This window comes from Strix aluco, chromosome 9, assembly GCF_031877795.1.
Source record: "Strix aluco isolate bStrAlu1 chromosome 9, bStrAlu1.hap1, whole genome shotgun sequence".
Lineage (NCBI taxonomy): Eukaryota > Metazoa > Chordata > Aves > Strigiformes > Strigidae > Strix > Strix aluco.
This window is the reverse complement of record NC_133939.1, coordinates 21,436,576-21,453,046: the sequence shown is the minus strand read 5'-3', so window position 1 is coordinate 21,453,046 and position 16,471 is coordinate 21,436,576. Positions and strand designations below refer to the sequence as shown.

Below are 16,471 nucleotides of genomic sequence, written 5' to 3'. Positions count from 1 at the left end.
GAGCAAGACACCCCCTTTCTAACCAAGAAGCAACTATTTACAATTTAAGTGAATATAGAAGTATTTTATTGAACATTCAAACTTCATTAAGACATGTGCAATATGGCAAATTTTACTGGGTTTAACCCTAACTAAGACAATAGTATGATTGCTTGCTTGCTGGGGCTTAGCAACAGGGTCCAGATCACACTTACCACTAATTAAATACTTTATTGAATAAATACATATGAAACAAAAATGCATTTTAATGCTCTTATAAAAGTTTAGAGATTTTGAAAGGCCTTTCCAATTCAGTCTGAAGTGTTAAGTACATACAATAAAGGAAGGTAGGCTAGTTTAACATAATTGGCTGACTTTATACAGCACTTATATCTTTTAGTCCATAAGTAAATTATTAAATGATAAAGAACATCTAATACAACCACTTCTATGGAACTAGGAAATAAATTTCTAATAAAGAAAAAATTTACAGACCCCATGACTTTCCACCCAACCCCAACAGTCTAACCCTAAAGTGGATAAAGCCAATGGCTTTCCCCACAAGAGCTCACGACAAAAAGTCGCTTCGCTTATCAAAAATCTGTATTTCTGATCCGTTATGAGCATTGAGACAAGATTCAATATATCCCCAAAGAAAGAAGCACAATGCACGTTGTGAATCGCCTATTCAGCAACAGCGAGCACTGCATTCAAACCACCTCATCCCAGGGATTAAATGAGATCAGCCACATTCATCGGCATCTCCTCCACTGTAGTATTGTAGAAAGTCTCAATGTCTCGCAGGATCCTCTTGTCCTCTTCAGTGACAAAATTTATAGCCACACCTTTTCTGCCAAAACGACCACCCCGGCCAATTCTGCACAAAAAGAGAACACATGTACATGCAGGTTAACTACACTAATCTGCTTTGTTTGCAAGATCCATTCATTAACTGCTGCTCTTTTATCTGCCACTGGCCAGTTTATGCTGCATTTACAGGACCAGCTGCTACCAAAGTCATGTCTGGTCAGGAAAAACTAGCAGTTAGTGCCAACAGTACAGAAGAAATGTCCGTCCTATGGAAAGTAGCAGAGCAGAAAAGGTTACGCTTTGGGCTGCAAAGTAAGATCTGTATTTAATGGTTGGTACTGGGCTATGGAGTCCCAGCTCGGCCTCCCTCCCCTCTGTTCAGCCAACACACCCGCACCACATGCATCCAATCCCAGGCACGGGGCATACAAAAGATAAGCTCTTGTTCAAAAATCAGACTGTTCCCAAGTTAATCCAATTATATCCAGTAACATGGAACAGCACACTCAACTTGAGAATTTTAATTCAATGTAACTGTTTCCAGTGGGAAAACTTAGTTTTGTTTTTTAGAAAGAAAAATCCAAGCTCAACATTTTTGTGTAAGCCCAAGTCAGTCACTAACACATCACAGTAGTTGTTACACCCACCATCGGTTCTACCTCCCTGCAGACTGCACAATAAAGCACCTAGTCAGCAAGAGCTAAATACACAAAAATGGCTCACAAAACTTAGTGAATAATCATGACAAAAGAAATATATAAATACCGACTCGCTCTTTATTCAAACTGTGCCGCTTACGAATCCACGTCCTAAATTACGTCAACGCCGTTTCTGAGCACCATCTTGTGTCATCAACTGCTGCTATCGACTCCTGTATTTTTTTACATCAAGTAACAAAGCACAGTTTACTTAATTTAGGGACAGTCACTAGAAGCAGTTAACTAAGCCTAGGGAAACAAAACTCAAGTTGCTACCAGAAGACACACACCACAGAGGGAAGAATCCCCCTGTAAGAGGAGCCACCAAAAGCAAACAAGGCACACAAAGCACCAACAGTTGGGCCTCCACAAGCGAAGGCAGCCCTGTACAACTCGTTTGCTACAAGTATTAAAAGTCTAGTCACTGAGCAGCAGCAACAGCTGCCGATTAGCCAGGACCTACAATATCAAGGTGCTACACCAGTAAGGGCTTTCATCATCATACTCCACAGCCTACACAGCAAAAATGAGTTCAGTAGCTGGCAATTTCCATTTCCCCAGATCTCAGCAAAGAATGATCAGCCATCACTGAACCCATCACACATCTAAGTTTTCCCACTGCTTTCGTTTTGTTGTCTGAAAGTTCTGCTCCTCCCTCATTTGAGAACCACAGGTGTGCATGTCAGGGCTTTTTTAAAGCAAACCACACAACTGTTTTTATTTCCTGCTAGCTTTTTAGCAGGTACTGTATGAATGGATGCGTAACACCTCCTGCTACTGGTAAGGACTGAAGGGAAAGAGAGGTGAGGTTCTGTGCTGATTTCTGTAGAGGAGGTGACATTCCATGTAGCACACCGACTAGAGGATAGAGCCAACTAACCTGTGAATGTAGTTTTCACGATTGGTCGGCAGGTCATAATTTATAACCAGTGACACTTGCTGCACATCAATGCCACGAGCCTGAAAAGCAACACAGAGTCTTCAGTGCAAGTCACAGGCTTCAGGTTAAGTTATTTACCTTGTGCTTTTGTCGACCGCATGGTTAGTGATGAACTACAACTGTGTAGTTCATAGTGGAGCGCAGTCTTTACTCTTCCAAGAAGCTTCAAAGAGTTCAGGCTACAAGAACCTTCACTGAAGTATGAAGCTTTTGGCAGATTTAAACAGAAATGTGTTTGGTGTAAGATACTCACCAGCAAGTCAGTGGTGATCAGGACACGGCTTGATCCCGATCTAAACTCTCTCATGATAACATCCCGTTCCTTCTGGTCCATGTCACCATGCTGCAGAGTGAAAAAGTTGCAATTACTACAATTCCAATACTCCAGATGGGAATATCCTTTTAAAAAAGTGATGTATGAAACCCAGCGTCCCTACCTGCCGTGGGAACAAAGCAGGTAGGGATAGAAGGAAGCATTTTTCTTTAAGCAGGGGGAACGATAATACAGCACCACACAGCTATATTATAACTTTCCTGCTTTTCACTCCTACGTAGCTCATCATAATTTGTTTTTCAGTATGTACATGGCATTTCAGAAGTTACATGGAAGTATTGATTCTTACCAGAGCTGAGACTGTGAAGTCCCTGGCATGCATTTTCTCTGTAAGCCAGTCTACTTTTCTCCTTGTATTCAGGAAAATAACAGCCTGTGTAATGGTCAGTGTCTCATACAGATCGCAGAGAGTATCCAGCTTCCACTCCTGAACAGAAGGAAACAAACAAGGAAATGCATCATGCCACTGACAATTCAGTATGTAACGAGAATCCCAAACCAGGAATAAAACTCAAAAGCAATAACCGATGAAGTGTGCTCTAGTGTGCAGTTACATTCAGTATGACCTGAAAGGTTGGAACAAGACACTAAGCCAAGTTCCTGCAGCAACTGTTGCACCAAATCTTAAGACACAGGACACTGGACATTAAGAAAGAGGTCCACCCTAGTCATTTTTGACCCAGTGCATTGTTTTTCTTCTTCTTGCGTGTACTCTACTAGCATTATTACAGAAACCAAAGCTCAGCCTTGGTTTCTGTAATTTTAGCACAGTGCTTTTAACAAGAAGGTAAGAGAACTTAAACATAGCTCTTCCAGCCACAGCAAGTACAACAGATACCAACCTCTCTCTCAACATTAATGTAGAACTGCTTGATACCCTCCAGAGTCAGTTCTTCCTTCTTCACCAAAATACGTATGGGATCTCTCATGAACTTTTTGGTCACTTCCAACACATCCATTGGCATGGTAGCCGACAGCAACACAACCTAGAATGCATTACTCCATGTTAGCATGTACCTAGGGCACCAAGTTTGATTTAGACAATTCAGCAGTTCTCAGCTACACTGTAACCAAAGCTGCATCTGTGAATTTAACCACGTAAAAGGGTTTTTTTACCTGGATGTTTGTGCTTAATTTTTGAAAGATCTCATAAATTTGATCCTTAAATCCACGGCTCAACATTTCATCAGCTTCATCCAGAACAAACATTTTGATCCATTTAGGTGCTATAAAAAAGAAGTAGCATCTCATGAAGTTTCAGAAATACATTAAATACTTTTATTGTCACTCTCCTTTAGGACTAAGCTTTCCAGTACAACCCTCTACAATGACAGCATACGTGTGACATTTGTATTGGAAATTTATTATCAAGAGCAAAATTAAATTCATACTTACAAAGATAGCGTCTGTTTAACATGTCAAACACACGCCCTGGAGTTCCGACCACAATGTGCGGAGCCTCAGCCTGAAGTTTTTGCATTTCATTGCGAACATTTGTACCACCAATGCAAGCATGGCATGTTGCTCCCATGTAGTCTCCAAGGGCCAGAATTACCTTTTGAATCTAAAATAAAACCCGTCAATTAGTGGTAGTTCCTGGTACATTAAAGATTAAGCCCAGTTATCATTGCTGTTCATGGATTTTAAAAGCTAAGAGAGCACACAAGGACTACACAGCTCTTAGTTAGAGAACACAGCTGCTAATGATTTTGCCCAACTGCTTCTTATCGTTCACTAGAAAGCTTAACTCAGAAGGGCACTTAAGTTCCATTTTTGCCCTTACTAGTCGAACTAAAGAAGTGACTACCATGCATTTGCTATTAAGTTAAAAGCAGGGCCTCCAGAACTCAAGTCTTCAACTGTTAAGGCCTGCATGCTAAGCACTTGCAGAAAGTTCATGAAAGTGTACAAGTGCACTGCTGTATGCCAGGCTTCAAAACAAATCTCACCTCACCAATGTCTTCAGAGTAGAACAAAGGCTAAACCTTCTGATCAGAGGTTCTTGTTCCACTGATCTGCCTTTAAAATTTCCTTCCTGTCTGATTTAGTATGTTTAGCAAGAATCTTCACTATAGCACTGGCATCTCAGTATATTCTAGTTGAAAAAGACAATAAATTTTATATAAATCTATTTTCTACTCTATTTTGAGTTTGTTCAACATTTCATCTTCAGAACCTGCATTACTGATATACATTAATCCCAAAAATTAAGTATCCTGTGAGCACTGCCACTTAGTACAACAGAATACCAAGTCTTGAAGGTGTAGCAGACATGCAACAACATTTAGTCAGGAAAACATCACAAAAATACAAAAACAATGAAGTGACCACATGCGCACTGCAGTTTTCATGTTGCACAACTGCACGCAAGTTCAAACAGCTTCCAAAAAGTTTTGTTTCCACTCAGAACACTGTGCTTTTAATAACATATCTTGTATTTTTTCTGCTGAAGATGCTTCCTCAGAACTATACGCAGCATTGCCACTGGCTCCTGCATCCCTGCCCCGCATACCCTCCACATGCATCAACTCAACTTTGCAAGCAGGCAGAGAACTTGTGGGACAGAAGCCAGTTTATATCCCCCATTACTCAACACAAAACGGGTTCTGAATGGATATTAGTTACAGCCCCTTAAGATGTCTGTTTATTGTCTCACAGTTGTGAAACCTGAAACCTATGCAACACACAAGCAGCTTTTTTTTTTTTTAACTACACTATCAATACCTGTTGAGCCAGTTCTCTGGTAGGGGCCAATACTAGTGCTTGGGTCTCCTTGAGATCAATCTCCAACTGCTGCAGGATGGAAATAGCAAATGTGGCTGTCTTGCCAGTACCTGACTGAGCTTGAGCAATCACATCATACCCTAAAAAAAGTAGGATACACATTTACTGCTCCCACACAGGTCATTCATGTTTTTAGTTTTATTTCATTCCCTTTGAAATAAGTGATCAGATATTAAGAGTTCTCTCCATTTCAGGTCAGTCCCGAAAGATGGTGTACCATCATATCACTTGTTCAATAAATATTAAAATATGTATCATCACATGGTAATAAAACAGTGTATGCATTTTACAACACTTTCCTAATTATCCGATGTTGATATCAACAAATGAATCACCTGCATACCTTTGATGCATGGAATAATAGCTCTCTGCTGAATAGCCGAAGGCTTCTCAAAACCATAAGCATAAATGCCCCTTAGAAGGGATTCTTTTAAATTCATATCATCAAAATTGTCAACAATCTCATTCCAATTGCTCTGTAATAAAGAAAAAAATAGAAAATATTAAATCCAACATCTATCTCGATTAGTAATTAAATTCTCTACTCAGTTCGGATAGGCTTACCTCAATGACACCATCGGGGTCCATTCCCTCTGGGCCGCCATGGTCTCTGTCACCAAATACAAAAAGCTGTTAACACAGGAGCACCTAACACGGGCTGCCAAAAGCCATATCTGGAACCCGTGACAGATCATTCTAGCAGGTGCTTTGATGCTTTGCCAATGGAGGGACTCCTACCCTCTCCCCCCGAGCTCGGCTGCCACTAACCCAACGTGACAGAAGATCATCCAAGCCTCCAAGGCACAGCGAGGCTCGCAGTGAAGAACCCCCCCCCCCCCCCCCCCCGAAAAATATGGCTTAATCACGGGTAAAGAGCCTTGCCTATTAAAAAAAACCCCTCGCCGACGAGCCAAGGACCGCATGCGGCACCGCACAGCGCCCCCCTCCCGGAAGGCATGGCTGTAAGGCGGGGCTCGGCACGGCGGGCCCCGCCGCTGCGGGGAGGGAGCACAGGGCGAGGGCTGCCGCTGCGCACTCTAAGCTCGCTCAGCCGCAGCGCATGGCGTGAAGCGGAGGGGGGGCGGCGGGGGAGGCGGCCGCCCGGCTCCGCTGCGCTTCTCCCCCCTCCCCCCGCCCCGCCTCAGCGCCCCGCAACTCTCGCGAGAGCTCCACCCCTGGGATTGCGCAACCCGGGCACTGCGCGCAGGCGGAGGAAGGCGCCGGGCGAGCGCCGAGGGGGCGGCGCCCTGCTCCCCCCCACCCAAGAATGGTCTCGCCCTCAACCGGGCCCGCAAACCCGAGGCGAACCAACGGCGGAAACCGGGCGGGGGGGGGAACGACACGGGACCCGAGTGCGGAGGAAGAAAGTAATTTTAAGGAAAAAATCCTCAACAAGGCACCCAAGCATTTTAAATACACTTAGCTCCGTTAGTACGATTAAATTAAAAATAGCCCTTTTTTTCCAGGGGTGGCGTTACTAAGAAAATTAATAACGAGAAAGCGAACCCCAAGAAATGTAAATAAACCTTCACTGAACCGCGAGTGAAGGGAGAGACGGGACCGAAACGTCTAGAACCGGGAGGGGCCGGGGCAGCAGGCGCTGTCTAAACGCAGCGCCGAGCCGCCCTCACTGCGCCACCTCGAGCGCGCAGGCACACCCCAACATACACAACCCTCGCTTCTTTCCCTCTCCCTGGCCGCCTCCGCCCAGCCCATCGAACCTCCGTACGAGGAAAGGGCCTGGGGCCTCCGCACGCCGCGCCATACCTGCTATAATCCGCGGAGCCGCCTGACATGTTCCGATCACCAACGCTGTCCTCAACTGAAAAGGCAAAGCCTCCGCCGCACCCGCTTTATATATCCGCCCCGCTGCCGGACTCGTTTCGCTCTGCTCTGCGCATGGATATACACCTCATGCCACAGCGAAAAAAGCACGAATCCCCCCTGGATTCGGCCCCCCTCCCAAGAGATTCCCCTCACCCACTGTCTGAGAGACTCTGGAGGGGGTGTCTGAGCTACTCGGGTCCAGGAGGTCAGGGCAACATGGAACTACTTTTTTCCCCCTCAGGGTGCGGAAGGATATTGCACCATTGTCGGCGTCACGGCACCTCGCTCCTTCCTCCACCTCCCCCCCCCCTCCCGCTCGCTCTTGCGCACGGGGTTTCCCGCTCCGGCCCCTGCTGCAGCGCGGGGGAGGGGGAGCGCGGCGCGCAGGGGGGGCGGTCGGCGGGAAGGGGCGCGGGGGGGCCCGGCCTAAGGCCTGGCCTAGGTTTGGCCTGGGCTTGGCCTGGCGGGTCGGGGTGTGGGGATAGGCAGCCGGGCTGAGGGGCACTGAGCAGGCCACGCGGCAGCAGCTGAGGGGGCAGAGCGGCTCCCTGTCATGGCTGCGTTTCCCCCGCCATGTCGGTTATTTTTAAAGCCCCGGTGCCTAGAGTGAGGGGATGGCGGAAGGGCGGCTTCCCCGGGCGGGGGCAGGCGCCTCCTGGGCCGCGGGGCTCGCCCGCTCCGTCCCTCAGCTCCCTCCTTCTCCCTGCCAGGCAAAACACACCCGGAGTTCTCCCTCCTCACCTGCTGGTGAGGGGCAGGAAGGGGCGAAGTCGGGGCTGGTTAGCGAGGGGGCAGCGCTGGGGGACGGGGAGCGGCGGGGCCGGGAGGGGAGGGGGGAGGACGATGGCGGCTGAGGGCTGCCCGCGGGCCCGGCCCGCGCAGGGCACGGGTGGGTTTGTGTGGAAGCCCGCAGGGCGCTGAGCGCTCCGGCTGCCCGCGTTTGAGGCAGCAGTTCTCTGAATCCTTCAAATTTGTCGCGGAGTCTTAAAGGTGTGTGATTTCTAGAGGGGAGGAAGGCGCGTTTGGAGAGCATTGGGAGGAGATGGGCAGGGTGGTCCTCAGGGCGCCACTGGAGAGGCGGTGCTGTGGTATGCTGCGGTTCATAGCGTAGCGATGTCCGCAAAAAAACCTGTCGAGGCTGATTTAAAGGTTAGTGCAGTCCAGGCTAAAGCAGTAAGGAAAACGTTATTGTGCAAACCGATTCAAAGAAATGATCAGTGATCATGCCCATTGCTTTCATACTGTTGTAGAAAAAAATATCGATCCTTTTAATGATCTTCTCAGGTTTTACAATAATCTCTTCGTCGGTATTTCTTATGTAGGTAAATAATACAAAGTATAAGCAATAATTTGTGCCAACTTTAATGGGTTTATGTGTATCACTTCTCAAACTTGTTTCCATGGTGATTATATATGAACAAATGGAGGCAGCGCTTGAAAAACACGACCCTTCACTTGACTGGAATATTGTAAATTGTCTAGAACTGTCTAGAATATCCTTAAAGGGATTTTCTGAAAGGCTAAATGTACATTAGTTCTTCCTATGGTAGCATATACTGGGGCAATATCATCTGTAGAAATAATGCAACACTTACAAATATCCCAGCTAAATTATGTAAATGCAGCCCCTCTGTCAACCCACCCTAATGCTCTCAAGTTTTGTCCACCCATGCTGGGTAGAAAATATTGAGGATGCTTCTTATATTTGCAATTTTGACGGTGCCACAATAATAACCAGAGGCCTTTTAAAATGGACGATAGCAGTTTGTGTGGACCCATAAACCTCTGGTTGTAAAAGAAACAGGATGAGCTGAAGAAAGAACATAAACACAGGTTTGGGCTGGCACAGTTAGATTTCCTGTTAAAAATGGCTTTAGGTCTAAATGGAAGAAATAATACTATGGAATATTGATTTTATTAAGGATCTGGAATGTTTATTAAGAAAGCTGTAGAATGTGTATACTTTTTAAGTATTGCAATTAAGTCTTAGCATATTTGCAAACCTAAGTGGAAAAGATTTCTTGATATGTGGGAATTTCAGGAAGGTAAGCTGTTATTTTCCACAGACTTTAAATGTCTTTTTAAAAAAACATTTGTCATCTCAGAAGCAAGTATCTAGTTTATCTTTTCCTGTAAAGAAAATAGTGTTGTTTCAGATTACCTGTGTATTCAAACCGCTTTGAAAGTTTGGTTTGGACAAAAGTAGTTTTTAACTAACAAGGCTTTTCTTAAGGATAGTTATAGGAGAAATTGTTCCCCTTGCTCTAACTTGCTGCAAGTCTTCTTTTATTCCACTTCACCAAATTTAATCCTGTTCAAAAAAACCCCTGAAAACTCAGAAAATGTTTTTTGGCTGTTAATTTCAATCAAAGGACAATTTTAAAAATTTATTTTGTTATTTAATATCTGCAATAACAGCATCTGAGAGTCTCTTGATCAGATGCCAAGATTTCTTTATGCAGACATTAGGCAACTCTGGTGCCAAACAGTGCTACCTGCCCCCCAGAGCTCCTGGTCACTGGCCTTTACAGCTTGAAATGTCCCTGTCTCTGAGGATTTTGTTCATCTGTGATTTACCTGATGCTTGAATATAAAGAAAAGTCTGTGAGCACATTGGTATCTCCTGTCACGTGGTCGTGGCAGAGTTTGGCAGAGATTGACACATCTGATTAGTTGGCCGTGTTATTTGCTCGGGTTCATCGTTATTTTAATCCACTGCTATAGAATCAGATAGTCCCCAGTCAGGTGGCCTCTCGTCAGATGCTCTCTATTTGCCTTAAGTGTTGTATGACTGGAACTATGAAATTATGTTTTAAGAAACAAATCATCAGTTCCCATGGTAAAGAGATTCATATGGATGTTCCCCATCAAGGCACATGAGGAAAGGAATCCAGTAGTTCCTCCAGTGAAAATCATTGACTTGTTTCACCAAATGAAAACAGGAAAGACATTTTGTTTCATTAACTTCGGATAAGCAAAGGGTTGGAAACACTGAATCAGTCCCTCTTTTTGTAAAACAAGATAGCAGAAATCCAGGATTGTTGTCCTAGCAATGATTCAAACTGTACTAGAGGAAAAAATTTTGACATTTTGTGCTCTTTAAAACTTGTGTACCTGAATACAGTGTTTGAGAATTTTCTCTTTGGTTATAGTAGGGCAAAAAGCCATTTAATTTGTGACCTCATACCTAATTTATATATTTGCAGACTGGTGGTAACCATGCTCTGTCTGGGATTAATTGTGTTCTGAACATGAAACATTGTAGTGAGAGGTATTGAAAGGTCAGATTTTGTAACTGACAAAAATCTTGTATCGACACTGGGATTTGTTATGGCCCCTTGGCTTTAAACCTTATTAAGCTTTATAGTGCAATCTCAACTGAAAATTTGCTCCTTAAGGACCAGGTTCATGTTATCATCAGGCAGAAGAGATACCAAATAATATGTCTGTGCTACCAAAGGTGGGATCCATGGCCACATTTGTATATGCACGTAATATACTTCAGTAGATGTCTTCCCAACAGACAGTCCTAGTGAATCATGAGCTCTTTAGTGAGAGTGAACATAATTATACATTTATTAACGGGGGGTAACAGATGGACTAGCTGGTTTAGCAGCTGGGTTTCCAGTCATTATTCATGTAGATTGAAGTAAAGAATGATGTACCTAAAGAAAGCAGTAGGAGCTGACACCTCCTGAAACTGAGCTCTAGTTGAGCAATCCCTGCTCATCGATATTCTGGCAAAGGCGATGTCACAGTTTGCATTAGGAAATTTCAGAAATCTCCTTTTAGAAATCTCATACCATGATTTGAATTCACCATAAAACTGTCATGTACTTCACAGGAAACCTGGAAGATCCCGAGTTCCTCTCCTGCATTTGCAAGTCTGATGCTAGAGTACATACTGTATATTATTTGATTGTCACAACTAGCAGGGCAAAGAAAGTAGTTGTAAACAGACAGAGTTTATTCACAGTAGGTCACGTTAAGGATCAAAATGATTTGTTAGGGTGTTGTTAGCAAGAACTAATGTTTTTCAATTCATCATTCCCAAAGGATCCTGCCTAAACAAAAGCGTGCTTCCTCAGATGTAGGAGTGGATAGGAAAGATCCTGGAAGATCTCCAGGGCAGAGAGAAGGTCCAAATTCCAGGAGTCCCATGTTTGTTATTTAGAGTCATAGGGTTTCATTAACACTAATTTACGCTTGTCTTTGCCCCGAAGTTATAATCTAAACAAACTAAAGAATAAGAATTTATAAGATGCAGTGTTTTTAATGCACTGAGAAAGCTTGCTTTGTATTGTTTAGTATCTCAGTGTAAATTGAAATCCACATTATGATGGCTTTAGGCTGCTAGGCTTGCTTTGTCATTCTTTTTTAAAGTTATTTTACAGCTTTGACAGATATTTCTACTCTCTGTAACTGTAATCAAACTTCTGTTGTGAAATCTCAATGATGTCCTTGTTGAGTGAATTGAAAGTATGTCCAGACACTGAATTTTCTTTCCCAGTCCAAGTTTTGTCTCACTGCATAGTTGTGCACTAGGCCAATAGGAACATTTTTCAAAAATGCTTAAAATGATTTAGGAGCCAAGCACTATAGAAAGCCAGTGGGATTTAAGCTGCTTTAGTTAATTTAATTGTCCCCCATGCTCAGTCTATTCAAGATATCCAGACTTGTGCAGAGGATACAGGGTGGGTAGGACCTTTAGCTGACCAGCTGACTCACTTGTCTGAAATGTATGCATGGTGGTTTGTGGCTTGTGCTCCCTAACTGCTTCGAGCACAAGTCTCCAAGGAGTGTTCCTGCTTCAGTTTTGCATAGTTTTGTTTCTTAGCCTAAGTTCTCTCATTCCCAGTAAGATTTTTTTTTTTTCGCTGAAGATATTAATTTGTTAAACTGTTTAAGACTAATTTAATTGTTTTTTAAAGAAACAGCAAAGTTGTATGAATTCCATCTTTCAGGTTACTCATCCATTAATTAATCACCTCTTAGAATTTGGAGCTTAAATTTAGACTTGTAGTGACCTTAGTGCCTTCAGAGGTCTGACGTTATCTGTTACATGTTTATTATTCTGGATAACGAAGTTCTCTATGAATTTTTAAGAAATATGGCTTCTCTTTTATACAGTGGGAAAGTTCTTGTAGCCTGCTGCTGAAAGGAAGTGACAGAAAAGTTCCGGGGCCTCAGAGGAACCTGGGATTCTCAGCCCTGTCTCAGAGTGTCAAAAATCTAAAGAACTAAGGAAAAGTACATACTTCTGATTTTTATAATAGATACATATAGTTTCATCCAGTGGCCTTTGAACTTGTGAATAATTTCCCATACTTCAGTTAGCATTACATTGGGCTTCTAATAAAAAGCTAGTGTTAATTTTAGAAGATGGGTATTTAATTTCTTAGAAGAAGTATGTAAATTACTGTTAATGCTTTAAATGAGTATAAAGTATAAAAACTATCATATGGGATCACTTGTGGTGGTCTTGTGATTTTAGTAACTATTCCGGTAATAAGAAGAATATTGGCACAATAAAATCCCAACCCAAATACTTGAAGCAGAAATATACTTTTCTATAATTTTCTTAGTCATTCAGTCCTCTGCATGCTATAAAACTTGATAGTCACAGTTTTAGGTCTTGAATGCTCTCCTTGATTGAGCAATGAGATTCTTTCTTGCAGTTTTTAAGGCTTGTAGTCAGGTCCAGGACATGCAGTCAACTTAATTCTGTTCTCTGTTGTGTTAAAGATTCCCAGTGAAAGCACAGTTATGTAATTTTAGCACTGAAATTTATTAGAGACTTGCAGTTGACTTTTATTGGAATAAGAGCTCTTACTGCACTTCAGTTTTCTTTTCTGTAAAGTGGGGGGGATAGTAGTTGCCTCAGAGGTTATGTGTCAGCAAATGCTTGAAAAATGTGGAGATCAGTAATGGTAAGAGGCTTAGAAATCTTTGTTAGAAGTTACATGCATACTTTCAGGGTAGAGTTTGTTCTTTCTATTACAAAGGTAAAGAAAGCTAGGGAGATTAAGCAGGTGGCAGCTGCTGATAACATCCTGACAGAGTACTGTGGTTACATTTATTTTTTAAGTCAGTTGAAAGACTTCTGCACTACCATGAAATAGTGCATGTCATATATTTCTGTGAGACAGTCTGCAAAGAACATTTTTTTCCAGTTCTGAGAGAAAGGTAAATATGATCCTATGCATTCTCTTGAAGAAAACATTTTTCCTTCTGATACTGGTTAACCATCTATGTAAGTTATTTATTCTCATGGTTATTCAGTTCGGAATCCACTGATGATGCTTGAGGTTTTTAATTGCTGAACGGATTTCAGTTGTTTAATTTTTGGAACAGCCACTATAGGCAGACCTATAGTCTCTTTAATTTTGAGTTCGTTTCCTCATTGACAAAAAAAGTTGAGGGCTATGTACTTAGGAGGAGGAACTAATGCATGTGAATCAAGTTCAAGATGAAAACACCAAAAAGGCCTAGCAGTTCTTTGATTTTACAGCGGTATATACACAGAACCATGGTTTGTGGTAAAAAAATAATAATCTCTAATGTATGTTGTAGATATGCTTACCTTGATAGATGCTCACTGTCCTGACTGATGGAACCAAGTCATACGAGACTGTCCTTCCCCATCCAAACTGCACTTTTAGACACCAAACACACTGCATTTCAGAATGTATGTACAGTGCTGTGAGTTATGAGGGCCCATCTCAGATTAGTGACCAAAAAATGCCTCGGTTTATCCACTGATACAGCATGGCACGGAAAGCTTTGGTGTGAGCATCTTATAGGCCCTTATTGTCAGAATATTTAAAACATTTACATCCCTAAACAGCTAGAGTAAGATATCATAGAAATTACTTAATTGTTCTTTAACAGAAGCATTTTCTGTCCATATCCAGCCTTGTGTGTTAACTGAAGTCTCTTCCTCCTTTTCTAGCAGACCATTTTAACCTCCAAACCAGTATTTTGCAGTTTATAGAGCTTGTTACAACATGTAAATGTTAACAATAAAGATAAATACTTTGTCATTAATAAAATGAGCTATGTAGTCAGAATTATTGCCTCAGGGTAAATCTTAATTTCTATAAACTGAAAGTTTTCTACTGAGCTTTACTTTTTGTAAGAAAATTGAGACTATTCATTTCTGCAGGTAGCTGTAGCTCAGATTCCTTGAGTTTTGTTTCTGTCACTGATACTGGCTTAATATGAAATTATAGATGAGTAATTTCATCTTTGTGCCCTTGTTTCACCTGCCTGTAAAATGGAAATTATAATCTCCCGTCTTTCAAGGATCTCTTAGATTGTAAACTGTTCAAGTCTGGAACTGATTGTTTTATGTGCTATGCTTCAGCCTACAAAGCAGTCAGTTCTGGGTGGGAAGCTGGGGTTCTACCTGCGTAAAAGTTGGAAAAATTAATCAAGATAAACATTGTGACTTGTTTAATAATTTTGTTTGTTTGTTTTAATCCTGAGATTTTTTTGGATGAAAAATATAAATATTACAAGGCTTTTCTCTTTAACAGTGTTACAGATGGATGCTGTTGTCAGGATGGGTTTGAAGTGTGTGTCCCTGAAGCTGAAGCTGCCAAGTGGGCTGCTAAGAAGCTGTCTTGTAAGTGTTCTGCTCTGTTGTTTGGGGTTTCTTTTTAGTGTTAGGAAGCCTCTGTAGGCCAGTCTTTAGTCCCAATTGTTTGTGCTTTAACCCATCCCAGAATGCTATTATATATTTTGTATGCTAATTGAATACTGCCAGAGGAAACAAAAACGAACATGTAAGGTGCAGGATAGCAGGGAATTCATTCTTCTCCTCTCAGGTTGCACCCAGGAACAGCTGCCCATGTTTCCTGGGGTCCACTGACACAAGCAAGCATGGACATCCACTGACGCAAGCACAGACAGGATGCAGGTGATCACATTATTTTAGCCAGGAGTGACTGTGGAATTGCTTGTGCTAGTCTAAGGCATACACTTTAACATGCTGTGTCACAACAATTGGAAGTGGCCAGAAACCTTTGTTCTTTACACAGAAGGAGACAGAAATGAGAGTTCATGCTGAATTAGAGAAATATATTGATTCATTTATTTCATGCATGTGTTGAAAGTGATTAGATCATAATTTACTGACAATTTTTGGAAATAAATATATAAAGAAAATACGTGTGCCTATTCAAAGTAGTTTTATCTTGTCATAGGTACTTTAAGAGCCTCTGGTAATAATTGTGTCTGAGTATTAAGGAATTGTTTATTTGCTATCATAGTCAACATTTATTTGTAGCTCATTCTGATTAATTCAAAAGTAGCAAAGTCAGGAAAACCCTCATTTCTAAGCAGGCAGATACTATAGTGTGCAGTAACCACCCAGTTACTGGTATTTTTTCTCTGCTTGCTCTTTTGTCCTCTGTAGCTTGTGTTATCATTTCTAAATATATTCTGATATATGCTTTTCCATGGGTTATGAGACTACAAGATCTTATATGACATTATTCCTTTTATCTCAGCAGGAATTTAACAAACTGCTTATTTCATTTATGTGTTAATAACAACTAAAGACTCTACGTAGAGTTTCAGGACTTCATTTGGATGTGATATTTTGTGCATCTGAAGCTCAGAGTTTTCTTTTTTTCACATTTCTGTTCAAGAAAGCTGAGTTATCACAAAGATTATTTTACAGTTTATTACCCAAAAGGAGTTCTCTGATTTCTTTTATATTACTCATTTGCATTGCTAACATTCAGCTCTTCTGGGAATACAACTTTGTACCCCTGGGAGCATACTTTTTTTCTGAAATCACATTGGAATTGTGTTTGTTAATTTACATCACATCAGAATTATCTTTGCTAATTTACAGGGCAAATGAACTGTGTATCTTTATGCAGAAGGAAAGAAAGAAAAGTGAGAACTGTAAAGGACTGCTGCCTCAGAGCTGCTGTTGCCATAGAGCTGCTAACGAGGAAAAAAACTGCAGCATGGATTTCTTCTGCTGTGGAAGGTAAGATGAGGGCACAGCAAAGACTGTAGGAGGGGGAGGGGAGGCAGAGGGAGGGAGAAGAGGAAGAAAGTCTGCGTCCTTGCTGTCTAAAAAAG

General features: G+C 42.0%; 2 protein-coding genes and 3 non-coding genes across 5 annotated transcripts in view; 1 reads left to right on the top strand and 4 right to left on the bottom strand.

The window, feature by feature from the left end:
• Nucleotides 1–43: 43 nt before the first annotated feature.
• On the bottom strand, nucleotides 44–7,447 carry EIF4A2 (eukaryotic translation initiation factor 4A2). Its single transcript, XM_074834157.1, has 11 exons — nucleotides 7,313–7,447; nucleotides 6,110–6,155; nucleotides 5,889–6,021; nucleotides 5,486–5,625; nucleotides 4,157–4,325; nucleotides 3,878–3,987; nucleotides 3,604–3,747; nucleotides 3,051–3,188; nucleotides 2,681–2,770; nucleotides 2,368–2,447; nucleotides 44–856 (listed from the first exon to the last, which is right to left on the bottom strand). The coding sequence occupies exons 1-11, from the start codon at nucleotides 7,339–7,341 to the stop codon at nucleotides 712–714; spliced, it is 1,224 nt and encodes a 407-aa protein (XP_074690258.1). The 5' UTR covers nucleotides 7,342–7,447; the 3' UTR covers nucleotides 44–711.
• LOC141927506 (small nucleolar RNA SNORA63) lies at nucleotides 2,841–2,967 on the bottom strand. The gene has a single exon (XR_012624465.1). It is a non-coding gene; the product is annotated as a small nucleolar RNA SNORA63 (small nucleolar RNA).
• On the bottom strand, nucleotides 3,369–3,550 carry LOC141927513 (small nucleolar RNA SNORA81). The gene has a single exon (XR_012624472.1). It is a non-coding gene; the product is annotated as a small nucleolar RNA SNORA81 (small nucleolar RNA).
• On the bottom strand, nucleotides 5,705–5,775 carry LOC141927517 (small nucleolar RNA SNORD2). The gene has a single exon (XR_012624475.1). It is a non-coding gene; the product is annotated as a small nucleolar RNA SNORD2 (small nucleolar RNA).
• Nucleotides 7,448–8,389: 942 nt separating the features above from the next.
• SENP5 (SUMO specific peptidase 5) overlaps nucleotides 8,390–16,471 on the top strand; it is a 198,273-nt gene continuing 190,191 nt past the window's right edge. The window contains exons 1-3 of the mRNA XM_074834168.1: nucleotides 8,390–8,521; nucleotides 14,911–14,999; nucleotides 16,236–16,376. The gene's annotated coding sequence lies outside the window, so the exon portion shown is untranslated. The remainder of the gene's footprint in view (nucleotides 8,522–14,910; nucleotides 15,000–16,235; nucleotides 16,377–16,471) is intronic.

What these genes read in the sequence shown, in the direction of transcription:
- EIF4A2 (XM_074834157.1), bottom strand. Translation starts at nt 7,341, where the DNA reads ATGTCAGGCGGCTCCGCGGATTATAGCAG. An exon ending in GGCTCCGCGGATTATAGCAG is followed by an intron (nt 6,156 to 7,312) that starts GTATGGCGCGGC and finishes ATTTGGTGACAG; the next exon opens with AGACCATGGCGGCCCAGAGG. An exon ending in ACTTCACAGTCTCAGCTCTG is followed by an intron (nt 2,771 to 3,050) that starts GTAAGAATCAAT and finishes TTCACTCTGCAG; the next exon opens with CATGGTGACATGGACCAGAA.